The 23506-nt window shown below is 41.8% G+C and overlaps 2 protein-coding genes across 2 annotated transcripts; both read right to left on the minus strand.

Moving 5' to 3' along the window:
- Positions 1 to 44: 44 nt before the first annotated feature.
- dnajc10 (DnaJ (Hsp40) homolog, subfamily C, member 10) lies at positions 45 to 18006 on the minus strand. The gene is made up of 22 exons (XM_063005701.1): positions 17809 to 18006; positions 16820 to 16985; positions 15200 to 15250; positions 12759 to 12841; positions 12060 to 12191; positions 11247 to 11340; positions 11086 to 11163; positions 10868 to 10911; positions 10142 to 10273; positions 8921 to 9010; positions 8674 to 8784; positions 8399 to 8513; positions 8169 to 8296; positions 7938 to 8054; positions 6488 to 6589; positions 6162 to 6317; positions 4380 to 4513; positions 3557 to 3610; positions 3240 to 3387; positions 2900 to 3022; positions 2689 to 2796; positions 45 to 745 (listed from the first exon to the last, which is right to left on the minus strand). Exons 1-22 carry the CDS (start codon positions 18004 to 18006, stop codon positions 734 to 736), a joined length of 2376 nt encoding a protein of 791 aa, XP_062861771.1. The 3' UTR covers positions 45 to 733.
- Positions 18007 to 21424: 3418 nt separating this feature from the next.
- On the minus strand, positions 21425 to 23411 carry cxcr2 (chemokine (C-X-C motif) receptor 2). The gene is made up of 2 exons (XM_063005702.1): positions 23316 to 23411; positions 21425 to 22604 (listed from the first exon to the last, which is right to left on the minus strand). Exons 1-2 carry the CDS (start codon positions 23409 to 23411, stop codon positions 21573 to 21575), a joined length of 1128 nt encoding a protein of 375 aa, XP_062861772.1. The 3' UTR covers positions 21425 to 21572.
- Positions 23412 to 23506: the final 95 nt, after the last annotated feature.

Here is a 23506-nt window from a genome sequence, read left to right on the forward strand (position 1 = left end):
GATGTCATTTATGACATCTCGTAAATCTTGTTGCGATGCCATAATCTGATCTGGTCAAAAACAAAACCAGGAAATTTTATTTGTTAAACATTTATTCGACACCATGTATCTGTGCAAAACGGCAGTCCATGATCACCTGATAAATGAGCATCAATGAGAACGTTACCAACCTTCCAATCAGAAACACTTACTAACCACAACACTGCACCAGACGAATCCTACATTACAGTCCGTCCAGTAATAATCGTAGGAAAATTATGAGAAAAGGTCAAATCCCACTGATGCTCGTCTGTTGATCAAGCTTAGCTGATTATTCTAACATTAATACCACAGAAACCGTATCGTATTTAAACAACAGAGCTTCACAGAAACATCTGTAGTACAGAAAAGCAGCATTAAATAAAAACCTTCAGCACGAACATGTTCCCTCCACTAAAAACAACACTGTGTGAGTTCATCATTCCTACCGTCCCAGTAAAACTTTATAATATAATAGTACATTTTACATATTTACAAACGTCTCTCAGTAAACGTTATACTGAAGGTGCCTGGAGGAATCGTGGAGGTCTGGATTTTCGTCATCCTGCCATTTCATCCGAAATACAGCTGAGGTTGCACGACTTTTTTTTACCCACAATTGCTTTGGTGCTGCTTCCGTTAATAAAAATCTCAGTCTATTCGCACCCGTGTAGTGTGTAGATTTGGTGGATATTTGGAGTTAATACATGGAGCGTTAAAGTTCATCCTGAAACAAAAGCAAAAAGAGGAACAGAGTCGTTAAAGAGATGAACAACGAGGAACCACCTCAGAACTGGGATTCCAGATAAAACGTTCCGGTAATTTCCCAAATACACTTACATACATTTTGTCTGATTCTTACCCATCATGCACAGACATAATTAACGATTTGACTGTCGTTTTGTCATGTTTAGTGTAATATACTCAACATGCCTGCTTATACTATGGCTAAATGTATGTGGACACACGACCATGAGCTTGTTGGACGTCTCATTCCAAAAATCATGGGCAAGTTAGAGTTGCCACTTTATAATTATTGTTATGTATAGTGGGTGGCGTAAAGTGGCAGGATTGATTCGTAATAAAAGGGTATTTGCCAGAAATTAAGGGGAAGTCTATGAGCCGGTAGTGAGGCCTGCTACACTACATGGACAAAAGTATTGGAACACCCCTTCTAATTTATTTATTTATTTATTTTATTTATGCATTTTTCTCCCCAATTTTCCTCCCGATTTAGCGCATCCAATTCGTCTTCCGCTGCTGACAGACTCCAGATTTGCATCCAAGGAGAGCACCCCGCTGCCCACGCCTTCTTTGTGTACAGCCCTCCTCTTCTCATCCGTGCTTCCTGCACGGGCATCTCTTCTGCCAATCAGGGTCCTTACACAGCGTATGAAGACCCACCCACCCACACATAGTCTGGCCCCCACCCTGCAGATACGGTGGCCAATTTGTATCTGCTGCAGGCACTGCCAATTATGCCCACCAATTGCGCCCAGCAACACCGAGCCTCGAACCCGGGAGTTCAGAAACTCGGTGCTGGTGCGTCAGCGGAATATCCCGCTGCACCACCTGGGCGCTGACCCCCCCTCTAATTTTTGAAATCCTGCCTTCATAATACAATAATGTGTGAACAAATTCCGAATACTTTCTAAATCCACTGTATGCTTTTTGCCCCTAATTTTGCCCTCTATTGGGGCTTGTATGTAAATGATATACAAATATTATGTAAATGTACAGTACAGGCCAAAAGTTTGGACACACCTTCTCATTCCTGTGGTTTTTCTTAATTTTTTTTTAATTTTCTACATTGTAGATTAATACTAAAGACATCCAAACTATGAAGGAACACATATGGAATTATGTAGTAAACAAAAAGGTGTTAAACAAACCAGAATATGTTTTATATTTTAGATTCTTCAAAGTAGCTATCTTTTGCTTTAATGACAGATTTGAAATTTTCTCAACCAGCTTTATTAGGTTTCCACCTGGAACGGTTTTCAATGAATGTTTGTGCCTTGTCTAGAGTGAATTTTTGGAATTTGTTGCTTTTTTAATGTGTTTGAGACCATCAGTTGGGTTGTGCAGAGGTAGAGTTGGTAAAATATAAAACATATTCTGGTTTGTTTAACACTTTTTGGTTCACTACATAATTCTTCATAGTTTGGATGTCTTCAGTATTAATCTACAATGTAGAAAATAAAAATAATCAAGAAAAAACATTGAAGAGAAGGTGTGTCCAAACTTTTGGCTGGTGTGTCCAAACTTTTGGCCTGTACTGTACTTGTCACAAGAGGGCGGTGTTTAGCCTCAGACTGCTGTTAATGTCAGAGGACTCCCGACGAGTGAGCATGTCAGTATTTGCCCGCCCATAAAACCCCTATAATTATTGCTTGCTTTTATTTAACATATTTTTAATAAAATATATCTAAGGGGGTGTGGATTTTTTGCATACACTGAGCTCCCCGGCTTCACAAAGTTTGAGAATCATTGCTCTAATTTATTCGTATTCACTAAACAGTTACACAGGAGACGAGACACTGGTTCAGAAAAGTCAAATTTGTATATGAACTGGATTCATCTGCAAAAAGTCTAAATGTGAAACTGAAAGCTGTGTGACCCTGTTTTAGAAATATAATACTGAGTACTGGGAGCACTGGGAATTTCTACCTTGAGTTTGGGTTTGTTCTGTGTGTTGTGCTGCTGGAGTCTCTGACGGATGATATCAGCGATGACGTTAGAGATCTGGCTGTTGATGAGCTCTCCTCCCTGTTCTCTCTGTAGAGAGAGAGGAAATACAGATGAGTGAAAGATAGAGACACGATTATATACAGGTTTTGGAGAACAAGATCAGTAAGAAAATCATAAAGGTGGTACTAACCCGTGTGGTGCCCAGATAGGGGTAGAATCGAACGGTGGGGTAAGACCTCACTGCAGCACGCTGACACATCTCATGGTGGGCCTGGCAGTCCACCTTTCCTGCTCTCACTGTACCTTTTAGCATCTGCAGGTCACATGACAAAAGAGACACATAGTCCATGATGTCAGGTCATGTAGACAATGTGCAATTACAAATCTCTACTTAGCACTTATCAAACCCTGGGGAAGCGAGGAGGCTTCATTAAATATTTACACAAGGGGGGGGAGGGCAGGTCAACAAGGGGGATTAAAAAGCACCAATCCTTTTTTAGATGTGTACAAAAAGTAACAGACGATCTTACCCGAGCGAGGATTTCGAACTCTGGGGCAAACTGCTGACATGGGCCACACCATGGGGCATAGAAGTCCAGCACCCAGTGTTCCTCCCCTTCCAGAACCTTCCTCCTAAAGTCTTCAGGTGTCAAATCCACCGAGACACGTGGCAGAGAGCTAATAAAAAGAAAGCAGAATTGGTTTTTCCTATTTTGGTGCCCAAGATCATTAAGTGTCTAAGTATGTAGAGTACTCGAGTGGTGGTTAACGCCTTGGGGGTTTAGTGCAGCAAAAGGTTTAGAAACCACCTCTCTATACTGTAGTGAAATGACTTATTGAAGCTTACCTGAGCCCCCAGGTCTTGAGGGAGTAGGTGTCTCTGTGCCAGCCATTATAGCTACTGTGGGCCAAAAGGAAATAGATACAGATTTTAAACCAGTGCAACACCAAATTTAACCAAATAAGAACAATAATGAATAAACGATCATCTGACAACCAACAGTAACTGATCAACTAACACTACCGGTTAAAAGGGTTGTTTGAATTCATTTCCACACACCTCAACACAGAGAGAGAAATCTGGTGCTATAAAGATATTTGACTAAGCAAGAATTCAACACCCCCTTGGTGCTCGTGTACATGTTACCCAATAAAAGTATCATGGTGAAATGTGCACGCCTGCTATCTGATGCACACACATTATATATTATATAATAGAATAGAATGAGGACAGTGCCTAGTGGGTAGAACAAAAGATTGAGAGTTCGAATCCCAGCTCTGCCATTCAGCCACTGTTGGGCCCTTGAGCAAGGCTCCAGGGGCGCTGTACAATGGCTGACCCTGCGCTCTGACCCCCCCCAAAAACGGGGGCGCTCTGACCCCCCATTTTTTTTAACCCTTGCTTTATCCTGGTCAGGGTCACAGTGGGTCCGTTTTCCCCGGAATCACTGAGTGCAATGCAGCAACACAATGAGGACAGGACACCCAAGTGATCACAGGGCCTCGACCACAGTCCCCTCCAACCCATGTTGGCCGTCCTCCCCGCATGCAGATACCTCAACCAGCAGATGACGCACTTGCTGTTGCAATGACTAAACCATAGAGAGCTGCCCTCGTGTGTTTATTAATGGTTGTGTAAGACATGTGAATGTGTTTGTGAATGCTCGTACTGGTACTGGTCTCGGCGGTTGCTATTCTGGGGGTAGAGACGGATCTCTGGATACGCCCGCACACCTTCACTCTGACAGAACGAGTGGTACTTCTGACAGTCCACCGTCCCCACGCTTATCATCCCGCTCAGCAGCTGCACACAGGCAAAGCATATAAATAATATATAAATATACAAAGTCATAATGATTTTAATTCAAAAGGTGTGTGGGGACAGCTTCATTACGGCAGGATCAAACTGATTCCAGGATTCCAGGGTTGATTATGTTGTTTGTTAGAATTTTAACGTCATGTTTTACATTTTGGTTACATTCATGACAGGAACGGTAGTTACTCATCACACAAGATTATATCGAACACAGTCCTGGACAATTTAGTGTCTCCAATTCACCTCACCTGCACGTCTTTGGACTGTGGGAGGAAACCGAAGCACACGGAGAAAACCCACACAGACACGGGGAGAACATGCAAACTCCACACAGAAAGGACCCGGACCGCCCCACCTGGGGATCGAACCCAGGACCTTCTTGCTGTGAGGCGACAGAGCTACCCACTTAGCCACCGTGCCGCCCGGTTGATTATGTAAATAAAAATAATTTAACCATTGCACAAGCAGCTACATACTTCTATAGCCTGCTTTCACCCTGTTCTTCAATGGTCACACAGAGCAGGTATTATTTAGGTGGTGAATCATCATGGTGGTGTGTTAGTGTGTGTTGTGCTGGTATGAGTGGATCAGACACAGCAGCGCTGCTGGAGTTTTTAAACACCTCACTGTTACTGCTGGACTAAGAATAGTCCACCAACCAAAAATATCCAGCCAACAGCGCCCCGTGGGCAGCATCCAGTGACCACTGATGAAGGTCTAGAAGATGACCGACTCAAACAGCAGCAATAGATGAGCGATCGTCTCTGACTTTACATCTACAAGGTGAATCAACTAGGTAGGAGTGTTTGATAGAGTGGACAGTGAGTGGACACGGTATTTCAAAACTCCAGTAGCGCTGCTGTGTCTGATCCACTCATACCAGCACAACACACACTAACACACCACCACCATGTCAGTGTCACTGCAGTGCTGAGAATGATCCACCACCTAAGTAATATTTACATTTACATTTTCAGCAGACGCTTTTATCCAAAGTGACTTACACAATAAGTGGATCACGATGAGCAATTGAGGGTTAAGGGCCTTGCTCAGGGACCCAACAGTGGCAACTTGGTGGTGGCGGGGCTTGAACCGGCAACCTTCTGTTTACTAGTCCAGTACCTTAACCACTGAGCTATCACTGGCCCTGATACCTGCTCTGTGGTGGTCCTGTGGGGGTCCTGACCATTGAAGAACAGCATGAAAGGGGGCTAACAAAGCATGTAGAGAAATAGATGGACTACAGTCAGTAATTGTAGAACTACAAAGTGCTTCTATATGGAAGTGGAGCTGATAAAATGGACAGTGAGTGTAGAAACAAGGAGGTGGTTTTAATGTTATGGCTGATCAGTGTATATGCCAGCTCTACAGCTTTTTGTTTCCACACTGATCGTTAATCTTCTATTTTTCTGTTGTCTTTAATCTTTCTCTCATATCTTCATCTCTGCACATGCACCCCCACGGAGAGTTTAAACTCCCTAGCCTGAGTGCAAGCAGTCTACCGACTTGCCACTCGGCAGACACAACTGTGTCTGTCAAAGGTCATCAGGCAATCAGTGAATTAGTTCATGATATATCAGCATTTCACATAAATATTTATAAAGACAGTTCAAACAGAAAGTATTTAACCAAGTACCCTAGCCATCCTCCGCCACTCAGGGAGCAGAGCCTGGCACGGGCCGCACCACGGGGCATAAAAGTCCACCATCCACGTCTCAGTTTGCTTCCTTTTCTTCACTAGCTGCTGGAAGGAGTCAGGGTCCAGGGTTACCACTGCAGGGTTCACCAGGTCCTGGAACAAACCTCATTCGTTACTGATGAATGAACTAGGCATTATACAGAAACAGCTCAGTGTACAAACTTCAGGAAAGCAAATGTCAAATTTATCCACACAGAGTATGTCAAAGTGAAATGATGCACATTTATAATAAAAACTGCTTCTGCAAAGGGCATGTGTCTCACCTGGATGAACTCCAGAATGCCGTCGGCTGAATGGTGCCCTTCGTACTCGTGGATGCTAGACTTGTTGAAGATGACAGTGGTTGGGTAGGCGTTAATGTTGTACTGAAAAAAGAAAACGAGCGATCAGCTGCTTGTTTGTGTGTCAGTGTTAATATTATTATTATGATTTCAGGTTGTATTTCAATTGTGTTTTTTTATTATTATTATTTTATGTAAGTTTCAGTTTTCAGATGTTTCAAATGTTCCGCTGTAGTCTGTTGATCTTTCAGACAGAGCTTTGATGTTTTCTCAGAACACCTTTGCAGTGGCAGATGATCGTCAGTGATAAACCTGACGGGAAAAAGCTAGGGCATCATTTATCTACAGCTAAAATCTGGTGAATACCACAGCGTTAAATCAAAATGTGTACAAGCAGAAGTCACAGCTGAACTCAAAGGTTTACATACACACGTGAGGCTTATGCTTGTCGTGCCATTCATGGGATTTCAGTGATTTCTGCAACTACTGTTATTGTGACTGAACAAACGTCTTTGGAAACAAATCTTACAAATTTGACTTCTTTCTTGAAGCTACAGGGTCAAAAATATAAATATAGGATCTTGATGAACTGTTTCTATAATAATTGGCTACAACTCGTTATTTCTGTGTGTGTCTTTCTCTGTCTGTCTCATGAAGATTGGAAGTCCTCACCTAGTAGATCTACTCTGAATTTCGCTCAAAGATTTTGAACTCCTCAGTTCGAAACTCGGCATTGCCACCGGTCGACTGGGCGCCATCTACCGGGCATGATTGGCAGTGCCTGCAGGGAGGGATGACCGGAATATGTGGGTGTGGTCTTCAAACACCGTGTAAGGACCCTGATTGGCAGATAAAGGTGCCTGTGCAGAGTGCATGGGTGGAAAAAGGTTCCGATTAGGGCTGCGTGCAGGTAGGAGGAGGCGTGTGCAGCAATATACCCCCCCTCAACTGTTTCCTGTCTATTGTCACCTTCAGTAGTGATTAAAGAAAGAAATGACCAGTATGAAGAGCTTAGTGTGACTATTAAGAGATATACAGTCCAAATCAAATGTATGCACACCCCTGGGCTTTAACAGTCTGTTTAACAGGGGGAATAACTTTTTCTATGCACAATTACTGTTTATTTCCTGGATTAAAGTGTAAATAATGACACTTTTTTTAGACTCAACAACGATGTTGGCAGCAAAAAGATCCACAAAAAACCCTCAAAAGACAATAAGGGGGAGCTAAAAGTTGGAAGAACACAATAGGTGCAGATTTAGAATGAAGTGTGCACACTGCATCTCTCACTCCTGTAATTTTTGTAAAAATTGTGCAATAAAATGCACAAATGCTGTACTGAGAGGACATGTGAACTTGCAGTAGGAGCTCTTGTAAACCTCTGAATGAAGTGATCATGTAGACACAAGAGGACAATCTGCATGAGTCTCACCATGTTGCAGAGACCCTCATGTATGGTGCAGTCCAGAGTCCCAAACTTCATCTGACCATGCAGCTGAATGGAGGCTTTTCTAAGCTCAGGCAGCAGAGCACGGCAGGGTGGACACCACTACACACACACACACACACACACACACACACACACACACATTACACTTGAGTGGGTTTTGAATACTGAGTATCTTTTCTCCAAGTGTTTACCTTTACAAAAGTAAAAACTCACAGGAGCGAAGAAGTCCACTAGCCAGGGTTCTTTCTCGTCCCGGGGGAAATTCTCTGGTCGCAGAGTGGTAACGTGAGCACTCACACTCTCCTTTGCAAACGCCACGATGTTATACAGAGCATCTTTACCTGGGGCCAAGTTACAAGCATATTTAGAATGATTAAAATGCTGACAGCTTACATTTAAACAGTAAGAAAATCCCAGAATTTTGCCATTATTTATTATCATACCGTGATGGATCTCAAAGTCATTAACGCCGAGGCCTTTAAAAACAGCCACACAGGACTTCTGGATGTAGAGGGAGGCACATAGTTCTGCATCTGATGTACAGTCCACCTTCCCAACCTGAACCAGCACAGCACAGAGAACATATATGTAATACAGGAGGAGCCAGGGATACGGAATAATCACCTCCAACAACACTTTTAATCTTTTAAATGACTGGTGCACAGTCCTGACTTGTCCCAAGCACCAAGTGTTTCATTAAAAAGTTCTGAGCTTTAACCTGTATGTGAGAGTCTTTGAGAAGTGCGTTGAGCTTTTTGTACTCGTGTGAGGCCACACTCTTCTCTCCGAAATTGAAACTGACCAGCCAGCGATGCTGAGCCAACTTGTCCTGTAAACAAACACCAACAAAACAAGGACTTTATACACGTGTACTAAACACAGTCACAATTTACACTGCATTGTCATGACCAAGACACCGTCTGTGGATCTAAATGGACCACAATCAAGTTGTTTGATGCGTTTACCTTGAAGCTCTGCTTGGTGAGGATCTCCAGATCAGGCATGTGCTGCAGCACCTGTGTGTAGATCTCTCTGGCATCCAGAGTCGTCACAAACTGCAAGAAGATTAAGAGAATCATGTCTCAAAAGTTCATCTGGCCCAACAAATGCTTCCAATGCATCTTTAAATCTTTTCCCTGAACTTTAGTTACTGTTCTCAATGTAATCACATACTTTTGCACAAAAGGAGCTATCACAAGCCAAAAACACTCCCAGAACCTGGTAAAACTGCCATAAAATGTTTGGCTAGACAGAATGAACAGACCTATAGAATGTGCATCAAATCTTCAAAACGTCAGAGTATGCCGTCAACACGAGACAGAGAGCAATCAAGAAAATGACCAGTCTGTGCGCTAACCACGATAAAGCAAAGCTGGCATTGTGACATGACTAAGTTTACAGTAAGACATCCTGTCCTCCACCAAAGTCTTCTGAACCTACATGAGAAGTTCTAAAGATCGTATAGGCACGCACACACACATAGACAGATAACACAAGACACATTTCTCCCTGCGATCTGCTGTGGGTTTTTTGCCGCGCCTTATAGTAGACCACCTGGATAGTGGGTCACAGGTAATGTGCACTTGAGACCCCAGTGGTAAAACCAACAAAGATCATAAAATCATGTGTAAAGGAGGAACGGGCAGACAGGGTCTCTTCCTGCTACCGCTATGCTATGCGATCACTGGGACTGTCCAGTAGCCTGTGCAAGTTTGGGAAAAGATAAGGTCAGATAAGATAAGAATCCTTTATTGATCCCCATGGGGGAAATTCGAGTGTTACAGCAGTGTAAGTACAGTAAATAGAGTAAATAAAAAAGGGTAGAATAAAAATAATAAAAATACATATATACATAAAAAAAGAAAATATTAACTATGAAATGCAATTACTATTAAACAGCAGTATGACAATTACAACGTTATGATAAAACACTATATAATCTATATGTAAATATATACAGTACATATGTGTGTAGTTAAGAGATGTAGAGTCCAGTGCTGGGAAATGGATGGGGGGCTTTGAGTGGCTTGTCAGTGAGAGGACAGGTTGGAGGGCAGATTGGGCTGGGTGTGAATGGAGCTTGGAGCTCTCTCTACGTAGTACAGCCCTGACCACAATCATCAGGACTGAATTTAAAGTACACCATAATAATAATAATAATAATAATAAACTCATGTAAATCATACCAGTACGCTGCCCTTCTGTGCCAGAGAGCTGCCGGGGGGAAACAGAGCCGTCGTGCTGGTTGTAACATCAAAACTTTCACACAGGTCAGTGTGCATCGTGCAGTCAATCCAGCCCACCTTTACCAGACCGTCCTGCAAAGACATACCACAAACACAGAATTAAAAAGCTCTTGATTACTCTACAGCACATAAAACACAACATTACTGATCACGGCGGCTGATCTGAGTGAGTAAAGACGTGTATTTTACCACTGTGCCACCTGGGCACCCAAAATAAGTAGATCACCACCTGAAGTATTACTCATGTTGTAACAACAGTTTTAAAAGGATTCATAATGACTCCAAGGCTTTCACTACTAGGCCCCAGGATGAATTAAACACGACTACTAGGCTGCTTAGTACAATACATCAGGTTACAGCAGTGGATTCATGTATAGCACATCAACACAGAGAAACACACTTTGCTCTTTTCATTCCTCCACCAATCATCTCAGCACCTCAACCAAACAGTAGGATTCACAGTTTCAGCGCAAAGCAAGCAATTAATTATATGGACTTTCCTACGATATAGAGCACAAACAGCCCATTCATAATGAACTCGAGTTTGAGTTTGTCAGTGCATGGAACAAAAAGATTAATTTTAGTGACTAAGTAATCGATTCGCTTGAATAATTGTACTAGCTGATACAAATGAGGAAAAAAATTAATAATAAATGAAATTCTTACCAACATTCCAGCGAGCTTCTGTCTTGTCTGTGATTCCAGACAGTCTATAAAAAGAAGAATCAGCTGTTTAGTGAACATTAAAGCAGTTACGTTTTAGTTGCAGATACGAGTCAAAACAGAGTATCTTTGGTCATTAAATCTGTGATGTTATTCATATTATGCAGTTTGTTCCGACCTGTATAAGAGCAGATAAATGTCCTGAAGTGCTGAAATCTTACCTCCGGTGTGGGCGCAGAACGTGATGAGCCAACCGTTTTTAGAGGCGAAAGCTTGTTCAATCTCAGTGAAAATGTTTCCTTACAAAAAAAAATTAAAGAAACACTAAGGTCAGGGATCAACAAAGAAGGACGTTGTAAGAAAGGATAGCTTAAAAGGATACCTTGCCACAGCTCGGTCACTTTGGTGGTCACAAACTGCATTGCAAACTGGGTGAGGCTGGCCTTGGATCTGTCTCCATAGTACTTCTCTGGATTCTAAAGACAGAAGCAAAGCACAGATTTTAGGATTTAGTCCACAGCACGTCTAGTGAGCTCTATACTCGCACCTCCTTTTATTCACTGGTCTTATAGACTCTAATATTTCTGGGTTCCCAGAAAAAGAGTGGCAGAAAACCAGACCGTATTGAGCCCAGCATCACAGTTTCAGGACAAAATTAGGTATAAAAAGCTTTTCTTCTGAAAAGCTCCACTGCCAACAAAGGAGCCAGCAAATATGTGAGGAAGAAATCGCAATAAATAGATGCACTTCCACTTGGAGTGAATTAATGCAGCAGAGAGGCGCTAATGACGGTCAGTTAAGAGGAACTGGCACAATCATCTGTACCTCCATGGCTCGTCTGCTGGCCATAAATGGCAGTGCAGAAGGACGTGATTCACAGCCGCAATCTCGACAGGTGGGCACACTGCAGGTTTGTCCTTTACTCACAAAGATTTCTCTGTTTTTTCTGAATCTTTTACTAATGTCGTGAACTGTAGATGGTAAAATCCATCCCTAAATTCCTAGCAACTGTGCAATGTAAAATGTTTTGAACTGTTGGGAATATTCACACTTGTGGTTTTTTCCCCAGTGTTGTACCTCAGCTCATCATTATTTGTAAAGAACCTATCGTTAGTGCCCCATTTATACCCAGGATTTAGGGTTTCTCTGATTGTATTTGAGCCGAGTGATAACAAGGTGTACGAGTGTTTCTCACCATGCCGGCTCTGAAGATGAACAGGCTCGGGTGGCTGCTGATGCCTTTACTGCGACACAGTCTGGTATTGTCCCCACAATTCACTGCTCCAATCCGGATCACTCCATCCATCTCTTTAGAAAACTCACGCCACTACAAAGGTTGAGTCAAGCAAATGGTTAAAAATGAATCTCATTAGCAGCCTATGCCAACTTTTTTACACTATATGGCAAAAAGTATGTGGACGCCTCTTCTAATATCAGTTTCGGGTTTTTCAGCATTTCTTTTTGCTTACAGGTGCACAAAATGAATAAGATTAATAATTATCTTTAAATTACTGAGCCATCTCCTGTTCCTGTTTGACCGTGGCGTTGTGTACAAAGCAAGGTTCATGAGGACATGTTTTGACAAGTTTGGTGGAAAACCTCCTGTGGCCTGCACAATTATTAGAAACACATTTTGAATAAATGGGAATCCACACCTGACCTTTTAAATGCTCTTTTGACTGAAAAGTCAACACACCCACAGACAATTTCCACAGTATTGTGAAAAGCCTTTGCCATTATAATGCCCACAGTTTTGGAATGGGAAGTTCCACAAGCTAACAATCAGATAATCTGGAGACTTTCAGCCACATAATGTATACGTTTATCTTATCATTCTTTAGATTTGCCTATATTGTGTCTCCTTATTGGTCTGTTATGATAATAACAGGCTCACCGTGGGAGCCAGCTCGTGGCAGTGGGAGCATCGGGGAAAGTAGAAATTAACAAACCAAACTTCTCCGGAGTTTACTGCTGCATCTGTCCATAAAAAAACAAGAAGATAAAGAATGTCATACTATATAAAATCACAGATAACATGTTACACAACTGTAATTCATTCAGGATGTGGGTTTGCTTCTATTACCGTGCCTGATCAACAGACAGCAACAGATACACAAACAAGATAAACAAACTACAACACAGATGTGCAAAAGTACTTAGCGAGACGAAGGGACAAATTAATTACATCCACACCTACCAAGCAGATGAACCTTGTGGGTATACAATTACTGACTAGAGGCAATTTGTTGTTCTGTACACTTTCTCACCAAATGTGGACAGTGGATCGCAGCACTGCAGTGACACAACATATCATGGCAGTGTGTGCTGTTCTAGTATGAGTGTAGCAGGTGCAGTAGTGTTGCTGGGATTAACACCTCACTGTTAATACAGGGAAAATAATAGCACTCCAACCAAAAATATAGAGCCAGCAGAGCTGATATAAGACTAAGGAGAATGAACACACACTGCGTCTCCAACTACAACCAGCGCTAACAGGGTATGTGTTCCTAATAAAGAGTCAAGTATGTTTAAACTGGGTTTTAAAATCACAACACTGCACCTGCTACACTCATACCAGAACAACACCAACACCAGTACTACCACGCTATTACCATGTCATGGCATTGCAGTGCTAAGAATGTTCCATAACCCAAACATCATCTGGTCAGTGGAGGTCCCTTTCCATTTAGGGATGGGGTAGAAGGGATTGCCAAATGTTCTAAAGTAAATGATGGGCTGCACTAAGTAACTGTACACCCCCAAGTTGCATCTATATGATAGGTGTAGCTTATTCATTAATCAGTGAATGTATGTACCAGGTAGATGTTTACAAAATTCTCAGTTAGTGTATACTTCTGCCTAATGCAAGGACTTTTTCACAGCATGTAAGGGCCTTGCTCAAGGGTTCAATTGTGACTGCTTGGTGAAGCCAGGATTTGAACCCCCAACCTTCCAAATAATACCACTGAGCTACCACTGCCTCAAAATATACAGACAGTACAAAAAAACAGATGGCCGTGCATTTCCTACATATACGCAAAACAAGGTGTCACTTTTGTAATTAGGTATAAGGCAATTCGGTGACAAATCCTCCGGTAGAGGGCGGCACGGTGGCTTAGTGGGTAGCACTGTCGCCTCACAGCAAGAATGTCCTGGGTTCGATCCCCAGGTGGGGAGGTCCAGGTCCTTTCTGTGTGGAGTTTGCATGTTCTCCCCATGTCTGCGTGGGTTTACTCCGGGTACTCCGGTTTCCTCCCACAGTCCAAAGACATCCAAGTGAGGTGAACTGAAGATACTAAATTGTCCAAGACTGTACTTGATATAAACTTGTGAACTGATGAATCTTGTGTAATGAATAACTACCGTTTCTGTCATGACTGTAACCAAAGTGTAAAAACATGAGGTTAAAATCCTAATAAACAAACAAACAAACAAACCTCCGGTAGAACCAACCGACTAATCATAGGGCACGAGTATCAAACATAACATTTACAGACACATTTTGACCTCTTGTTTTGATCCTGTTCTGAACAGCAGCAATAACAGTGATGGTTTTCTACATATCCACAACATATAACCCTTCACTAACATAAGGGACTTTTCCCTCTCTGGAGTGAACAATAAAACCAGAAAGCCAAGAGATGGACACCTAAGATAAAAAAGTGATGTACAGACTGATGAACAATAACAGACAGAGGGATGTACAGATAGAGGGATTTACATCTATCTATCTATCTATCTATCAATCTATCTATCAATCTATCAATCTATCTATCTATCTAGCTATCAATCAATCAATCAATCAATCAATCAATCAATCAATCAATCAATCTATCTATCTATCTATCTATCTATCTATCTATCAATCTATCTATCAATCTATCTATCTATCTATCTATCTATCTATCTATCAATCTATCTATCTATCTATCTATCTATCAATCTATCTATCTATCTATCTATCTATCTATCTATCTATCTATCTATCTATCGATCTATCGATCTATCGATCTATCTTTTAATGCCGTGTTTACTCTTGTGAGTTAAATTCACGGCAGGAAAGGTTTATGTGGGTGCTTTGTATCCGTTAGGTAGTCTCTGATATTATATGTGTATTCCTAATTTAGTGATTGTAATGAAGTTCAAAAGTTTTTCTGCTTTTCCAAGGTTAAAAATGTCTTTCATCGTTCCAGCTATTGAGGATTTTTGTCTTTCCCTTTGGTATTTAGGGCACTCAGTTAGTATGTGTTTAATCGTGATTGGCAGGATTCGCATTAGAGGGATTTACAGACTGAGAAACACACAATTTGAGATAGAATACACTCCCTTCCTTACCAAAGTCTCCTCTGTCCAGAGTAATGACTTCTGGATCGTCATCATAAATACCTGTAACACACAGACCAGAACTTAAACCACAAATTTAGTCACACAGTCCCATAATTCTCTGTGAAACCTTCAGACACATCAAACTAGTACTGCCTGATATGATAGTATATCAATATCAGACTTAAAATTGTCCCTGAAACAGTGAATCAGGTTTGACATTCTGCATATGTGTCATGAAACCAACAACACTCACAGTCTTTTGGCTTCCTGTAAGAATTTTACTATCTGATCTACAGGGGTTGGACAATGAAACTGAAACACCTGGTTTTAGACCACAATAATTTATTAGTATGGTGTAGGGCCTCCTTTTGCGGCCAATACAGCGTCAATTCGTCTTGGAAATGACATATACAAGTCCTGCACAGTGGTCAGAGGGATTTTAAGCCATTCTTCTTGCAGGATAGTGGCCAGGTCACTACGTGATGCTGGTGGAGGAAAACGTTTCCTGACTCGCTTCTACAAAACACCCCAAAGTGGCTCAATAATATTTAGATCTGGTGACTGTGCAGGCCATGGGAGATGTTCAACTTCACTTTCATGTTCATCAAACCAATCTTTCACCAGTCTTGCTGTGTGTATTGGTGCATTGTCATCCTGATACACGGCACCGCCATTGGATGCACATGGTCCTCCAGAATGGTTCGGTAGTCCTTGGCAGTGACGCGCCCATCTAGCACAAGTATTGGGCCAAGGGAATGCCATGATATGGCAGCCCAAACCATCACTGATCCACCCCCATGCTTCACTCTGGGCATGCAACAGTCTGGGTGGTACGCTTCTTTGGGGCTTCTCCACACCGTAACTCTCCCGGATGTGGGGAAAACAGTAAAGGTGGACTCATCAGAGAACAATACATGTTTCACATTGTCCACAGCCCAAGATTTGCGCTCCTTGCACCATTGAAACCGACGTTTGGCATCGGCACGAGTGACCAAAGGTTTGGCTATAGCAGCCCGGCCGTGTATATTGACCCTGTGGAGCTCCCGACGGACAGTTCTGGTGGAAACAGGAGAGTTGAGGTGCACATTTAATTCTGCCGTGATTTGGGCAGCCGTGGTTTTATGTTTTTTTGGATACAATCCGGGTTAGCACCCGAACATCCCTTTCAGACAGCTTCCTCTTGCGTCCACAGTTAATCCTGTTGGATGTGGTTTGTCCTTCTTGGTGGTATGCTGACATTACCCTGGATACCGTGGCTCTTGATACATCACAAAGACTTGCTGTCTTGGTCACAGATGCGCCAGCAAGACGTGCACCAACAATTTGTCCTCTTTTGAACTCTGGTATGTCACCCATAATGTTGTGTGCATTGCAATATTTTGAGCAAAACTGTGCTCTTACCCTGCTAATTGAACCTTCACACTCTGCTCTTACTGGTGCAATGTGCAATTAATGAAGATTGGCCACCAGACTGGTCCAATTTAGCCATGAAACCTCCCACACTAAAATGACAGGTGTTTCAGTTTCATTGTCCAACCCCTGTATATCTGATATATCTGTGAAGTAAAAAAAAAAAAAAACTTTTCATGCACCCCTACCTTCAGACCTTCAGCAGAAGGGTGAACTTACCAAAATCGTATCTGTAGTAGTTCCAGCTTTCATATCGGCCTCCCTGCTGTTCGTCCTGCAGTCCCTTTTCCCCATATTTATCATACTTTTTCCTCAGGTCTTCATCCTTTAGCACCTCATAGGCTCGGTTGATTTTTAGGAACTCGTCGTGTGCCGTCTCGTCATTCTAGGTGTGCAATAGAACAGGATTTAGACTTGTAGCAAAAGTTTGGTTTAAAATAAAAGGCCCACAACACAGTGTATTCTTTAGCACAAACGTAATCGAGCGTCTGAGACATGTTCGGTTTCTAAAATGTTTTTATACATGATCGTACAAGAGCTACAAGACAAACATACAGACAGGAGGATGCACAAAAACAGGCATAGGGATGGACAGACAGAGTTTGTTTGTTTTATTAGAATTTATCGTCATGTTTTACACTCTTTGGTTACATTCATGACAGGACAGGTAGTTACTGGTTACACAAGATTCAACAGTTCACAAGTTTAATGTCAAACAGTCATGGACAATTTTGTATCTCCAGTTCACCTCACTTGCACGTCTTTGGACTGTGGGAGGAAACCGGAGCTCCCGGAGGAAACCCACGCAGACACAGGGAGAACATGCAAACTCCACACAAAAAGGACCCAGACCTTCCCCACCTGGGGATCGAACTCAGGACCTTCTTGCTGTGAGGTGACAGTGCTACCCACTGAGCCACCCACTGAGTCAGATGTACAGACAGAGAAAAGTACAGACTAAGGGATGCACAGAAAGAGAGTGAGAGAAAGAGACGTACAGAGAAACATACAAAAGAAGGCAGAGACAGAGAGACGTATAGACAGATATTCAGACAGAGGGATGCACAGACAGCGTGATGTACAAACAAAGAAAAGAACAGACAAAGAAAGAGCAATACAGACGGAAAACCATCAAGAGAAACAGACAGACAGCTGGCCTTACAAACATGACTACTGCCCTTTAACTTCATTGTAGTTCTGATACTTACTGGATTTTTGTCCGGGTGCATGGTAAGTGCAAGCTTCTTAAAGGCCTGTCGAATCTCACGGGTGCTCGCTTCCCGGGAAATACCCAGTAATTTATAATAATCCTCATCTGAATGAATAGTCCCCAACAGCCATGTTAGTACAAGCAGATAAAGCAGGTTTCTCCTCCAGGGTTTGACACCACCCTGGAATATCAGCATGGTTGCTTGGTTGGTTTCTGAATCCTTGTTGATGCAGGTTATTTCAGAATTCCAGGATTCCAGATATTTTTTTACATAGGCTCAAACAGTGCAGTTGACTGCAGAAAGTTGACTTGAGAAAACCTGAGTGGACACAAATGTAAGAACGGCATGAGCAAGACCTGTAAGACCTTACAGACTAGCAGAGAACTAGCAAACATAGCTGTTTACATAAGGTGGGGTCACCACACACTGACACAATCTACAGTAGGTTCCTGAAGCCTGGAGGCAGCAGGATGTGCAGGAAAATGCTTGTTTTATGATCAGTGTTTTAGTGTTAGGATAGAACAGCTGCATTTTATTGTACTACTACATGTACTGTGCATAGTGATAATATCTGTTAATCTAACCCTCCAGTCTGACGATTTCAATGTTATTTTTTATGAATGTTCTTATTTTCTGGCATATTCTCCCTGTGTCTCCCAATCTAGTAATTTAAAATTGCCAATTGAAAAATCCGCTGCCGCTTGCTCCTTCCATCTGATAAAGGAGATCCAGGTCACCACATGCCATCTCCGACACGCGTCCCATCTGCAGCCGCTTTTAATCACCTGTCAGTGTTGGGGTCCCACACCTGCACCTACACTTCTTTTGTTGTAACTAAGACTTTGGACTTTTGGAGTTCTTACAGTTGTTTCGTGGGAAGAAATTGTTGTCTACAGCTGGTGTTTTTCTCTCTGCCCATATAAATTTGGTGGTTTGACTGGACTCAAAGGGCACTTGGGTCACCAAGTCTACACTGGTTTTGGAATGGACATATCAGGTTATAATCAAGCTTTTCATAGCTTGTCTAACCAAGGTCCTGACCTGAATCCTATCAGGAATGTGTGAATATTATTTAATAGACAGTTCAGTGCCAGAAAACCAAGTAATTTGTTTAAACAATTTCGAGTGTTTGAAGACTGAACCCGAGTTGTACCAGACGGTCTGATGGAGGAGTATTTTACTACATGGATAACATTATCACCTTTACTGTTATTTATTATTATTTATATCATTATTCAATTTAACAAATAACGTTTGGGTATTTCTGTAGCTCAATAACCAAAATGTTTTCGTAAATAAATTTTTATGCTATTAAACTGAACTGTAAAACAAAATCAGTTTTCCGTAAACTGATCCCCAAGACTAGTTTTCTCCCACCCGTATTCCGACAAGTCCCGCCTATTAAGCTACGACTGGCTAGAAGTTTACAATCGCATCTTCTGAACCAATGAGAGCGTGTGAAGTGTCAACATCTAGCCAATCATAGAAGAGAAATGAGGACATGACTGAAAACGGGTGTAAATAACAGACTGAGCTGGCTAGTATGGGGCATGGATACAAAAATATTAAGCAAACTAGCAATAGTGTAAATAAACACTACGCGCATGTATTTATATTTATATTTAGTCATTTATAAGCCCTCCTTTATTCAGACGTATTTATGATAACTAAGCTACGATGCTAGCTAAACAAAAGTTCAATTATGTAAAGCTAGAGTTAATGCTAATTGCTAATACATAGTATGTATTAAATAAATCGTATTAAATAAATCCAACCTACCTGTTTATTATGAACGTTACAGAGCAGAGAGACTGCTCAACGATATGCAAACACACAGCTGCAGGATGCCGGTATCCGTTTCACTGGGGGTGGGATTGGGAATCAATCCCTAAAGAGTCGATTCACCAATTTAAGCTTCGGTTACGGTAAACTGATTCCGATTCTGTGGAGTCGATTAAAATGTAATACTATGATATTATTTCAGCTCAAGAAACAGAGACACTGTTTCCAGCAACAGCAATCTTCTGTTGCTGTTTAATAATAAAGTACTTGATCAAATGTTCATATATTTCATCAGTAAAGTAAGAAACCACTTCCCTGCCGAGAGAAGTGGCACTGGAATCGACTCCAGCTGTAATCCACTCACTCACTCACTCACTTACTTTCTTAATTGCCTTTCCAATAAGGGTCGTTGGTGCTGGAGCCTGACCCAGCTTTTCAATGGGTGCAAGGCACACAGTAGCACCCTGGACGGTCCAGTTAATCACAGGGCAGACACACATACACACACCCATTCACCTATAGGGCAATTAAGTTTCTCCAATGACTGCATGTTTTTGGACCGTGGGAGGAAACCGGAGCTCCCGGAGGAAACCCACGCAGACACAGGGAGAACATGCAAACTCCGCACAGAAAGGACCCGGACCACCCCACCTGGGGATCGAACCCAGGACCTTCTTGCTGTGAGGCGACAGTGCTACCCACTGAGCCACCTGAAAATTTTAATTAATCTTAAATTAACTCTTATAAAATCACAATCTTTCAAGGTCACTATATGAGTTTTGTAATAAATCAAATGTGTATTGAGTTTATCATCAATAGATTATGTCTGAGGATGTCTGGCAAGATTTCTCACTTTAGTATTATTATAATTGTTTATGTATTTTATTTCTGTGTATTTAAGGTTTATCGTTTGTAATGCAGTATCAGAAGGAGGGACCGTTGTACGTGAGGGAAATTACTGTAAGAACAATCTTTTGAACAATGTTTTAAAACCTTTTAAATAAAATTCATTGTTAAATGTTGCTCTTAAGTCCAACTAAGCAGAAACACAACCATGATCTAAGGCAATGCAGAGGTCAGCTAGCGAGTGTCAATTCATCTTAATGCTTCTGCAAGCCAGATTAAAATATAATATCTTTGTTATTCTTGTTTGATCAAAAATAAAACTGTTAAGCAACATTTTCTAAAATATTGAACAGTCATGTTTAAGAATTGATGATAGTTGGATAGACCTGAAAGGTTGAGGTTTGATTACTGTAGAAGAGGCTTACCAACAGCTAGCTTGAACACTTGAGGAACCTAGTCCTATCTGATTGATATGTGTATTATGTTAAAAATGCCCCCTCCAAACAGATGTTAATAATTTAAGGAGTAATGTATTGAGTCAGTTAGACATGTGGTTTATATGTAGAAGAACATCAGTCTTGCATTGGGAGATTACCTAATTAGCATTAGTATGTGATGAAACACCTGATGGATGATACAGATGTACTGAATTGATCTTACTACGGAAGCTACCTCTTCCTGCAAAGCAAGATAAGGTTGTTTTAACAGATCTTTTAAAGATTATTTCTCCATCATCACAGGTTCTCTAAGAGCTCTCCTTAAACACGGTATGTAAAAATGTAAACAAAAATGTATTACTTTATTACGTTATTATCATATGTATTACTTTATTATCATATGTATTACTTTATTATCATATGTATTACTTTATTATCATATCAGTTTTATACTGTCAAAACCAAAGAAAGGACAAAAACAGATATTTCAGATCAGATACAGTTTTATACAGTTTAAAGTGGAAATGCTTCCCTTTATGTTCCTTTTATTTATTATATCATACAGTGTAGCACATCATAAGATCAAATCCTGTGTTTAACCCTGCTGTCTTGTGATTGACCACAAAGGCATAACATTCCAAGCACTGTTATTGGCCACCAAAGCAATGCCGTTTTAGAGTCACATGACTAGATGCTCTACATTGTGACATAGGTCTGTCTGGAGCTTCCAGAATTGTAGATTGAACCCAGTCGGTAACGGACGAGTGTGTCTGTGTTCACCAGTCCTTTTTTGGAAAGCAGCTGAAGCAGATGGTTCCTGAACTTCTTGCCCACAAAGGCGTAGAGAATGGGGTTGATGGCACAGTGTGTAAACGCTAAAACCTGACTGACATACATGATTACCTCCAGATTGTCCTGATGCTTGCAAGTGTCCTCAATGAGCTTACCCCGCATCAGTGTATCAAGAAGCTCTGCGACATTGTTTGGCAGCCAGCAGATTATAAAAGCCAGCACCACACACAAAATCACTCGCATTGCTTTGTGCTTTTGGCTGTTACGGGAGCGGAAGAGGGTTCCCACCGTCCAGCCGTAGCACACCAGCATGAACGTAAGGGGAAGAAAGAAGCCCAGGATGTGACGAAGGATTCGCAAAGCATCTGTCGTGTTAGCTGTAAAATTATCGTAACACTGAGTTATGTTGTCGTAGCTCTGTATTAGCAGTGCTTCCCGTTGAACCACGACGGGAATGGACAACGCAATAGCACCCAGCCACACTAAAGCACACACTATCCTGACAACATAGCGCTGTTGGGAGAGGAACTGTGTGGCTTTGACAATCGCTACATAGCGGTCAATGCTAATACAGGCCAGCAGGAACACACAACAATAAAATGACGCCTCCTGGACACCTGACAGCAGCTTGCAAAGAAAGCTGCCGAAGATCCAGTTCGATTTGTTTACGTAGATGGCCCAAAAAGGCAACGTGAGGGAGAAAAGCAAATCAGCCACGGCTAGGTGCATCAGGTAGACATCTGTAGATGTTCTGTGCTTCTCCATAGTCCATACCACATAGATCACTACTGTATTCCCCAGAAATCCAACGAAGAAGACAAGGACATAGCTGATTGCGACTGCTAGCCCGTTCACTCCCTCCAGAGTACTGGGACATGCCGTGGGTAACCCATCGATATCATCGCAATAGTTCTCATCTATGTTTGATATGTTAGACTGGAAAAGAAGAAGCAAAGCAATTAATCAAGAGATGACTTGGCAAGAAATTAAATGTACATTTGTAGCTTACACTAGTAATAGTCAGCCGAGATATTTGTTGTCCATTAGACAGGGATGAACGTCTACAGGATGAGTAAACAGGGCTAAAATGCTGTAGGCTGAAAGGTTGGTGTTAAACTAAAACAGTAATACATGTTCTCCCAATCTAGTCATATCCAGTTCCCCAGTTGTATACTGCTGCAGACTTTGATCCTAACTAAGAGGGGGCCGTACCTAACACACTTCCTCTTGACATGTGTGTAGTAAGCTACTGCTTCTTTTCACCTGCCCAAGGTGGGTTTACACGAGATCAGTATCATATACGAAGAGGCATGCACTGCTCTCCATTATTCACCATCTCCATGCAGTGTCTCGATCAGCCAGCAGAGGCCACAATTGTATCAGCAATGAGGAATCAGTTCGAGCCTCCCACTCTCAGACACAGCCAATGCCAGATGAACCTTATTGACAGACATGGCACCGTGAACTCCATTAAATAGTACACATCATTACACCATTATTTGTTTGCAATGGCTGGCTGCACAGATGGGTCAGTGTTCTCCAATGGCCTCTGTCTCGTGCTGCTTGTAGCAAACTAGCCCCTGATAATGCTTTCCATGTCGTGATTATACTTTTGAGTTCTTCCCCAAGTCCTGTCATAACACTGACTTGAATGTTGTCATGTGGGTGTCTCATCACATTCCCAAAGTAACGTAACTTGAGGGACTTATTGTTGTTCAGTAGCTCCTTCTCTGTTTTAGCCATCTTATACACTTGCTATTCAGACTGATAATCCAAAACATACATGCATTTATGTCTAATTGCCCGAATGCTTCCTCTCCATCAATGCCGATCCCTGG

Source organism: Trichomycterus rosablanca, chromosome 12 (genome assembly GCF_030014385.1).
Source record: "Trichomycterus rosablanca isolate fTriRos1 chromosome 12, fTriRos1.hap1, whole genome shotgun sequence".
In the NCBI taxonomy this organism is placed as follows: Eukaryota; Metazoa; Chordata; class Actinopteri; order Siluriformes; family Trichomycteridae; genus Trichomycterus; species Trichomycterus rosablanca.

Coding starts and splice junctions, on each gene's coding strand:
- cxcr2 (XM_063005702.1), bottom strand. CDS start 23,411: ATGGCTAAAACAGAGAAGGAGCTACTGAACAACAATAAGTCCCTCAAG. Junction 22,605..23,315: donor ACCCACATGACAACATTCAA/GTCAGTGTTATG, acceptor CTTCTTTTCCAG/TCTAACATATCAAACATAGA.
- dnajc10 (XM_063005701.1), bottom strand. CDS start 18,006: ATGCTGATATTCCAGGGTGGTGTCAAACCCTGGAGGAGAAACCTGCTT. Junction 15,251..16,819: donor CTACTACAGATACGATTTTG/GTAAGTTCACCC, acceptor TGTGTGTTACAG/GTATTTATGATGACGATCCA. Junction 3,611..4,379: donor AACCGCCGAGACCAGTACCA/GTACGAGCATTC, acceptor TTTGGCCCACAG/TAGCTATAATGGCTGGCACA.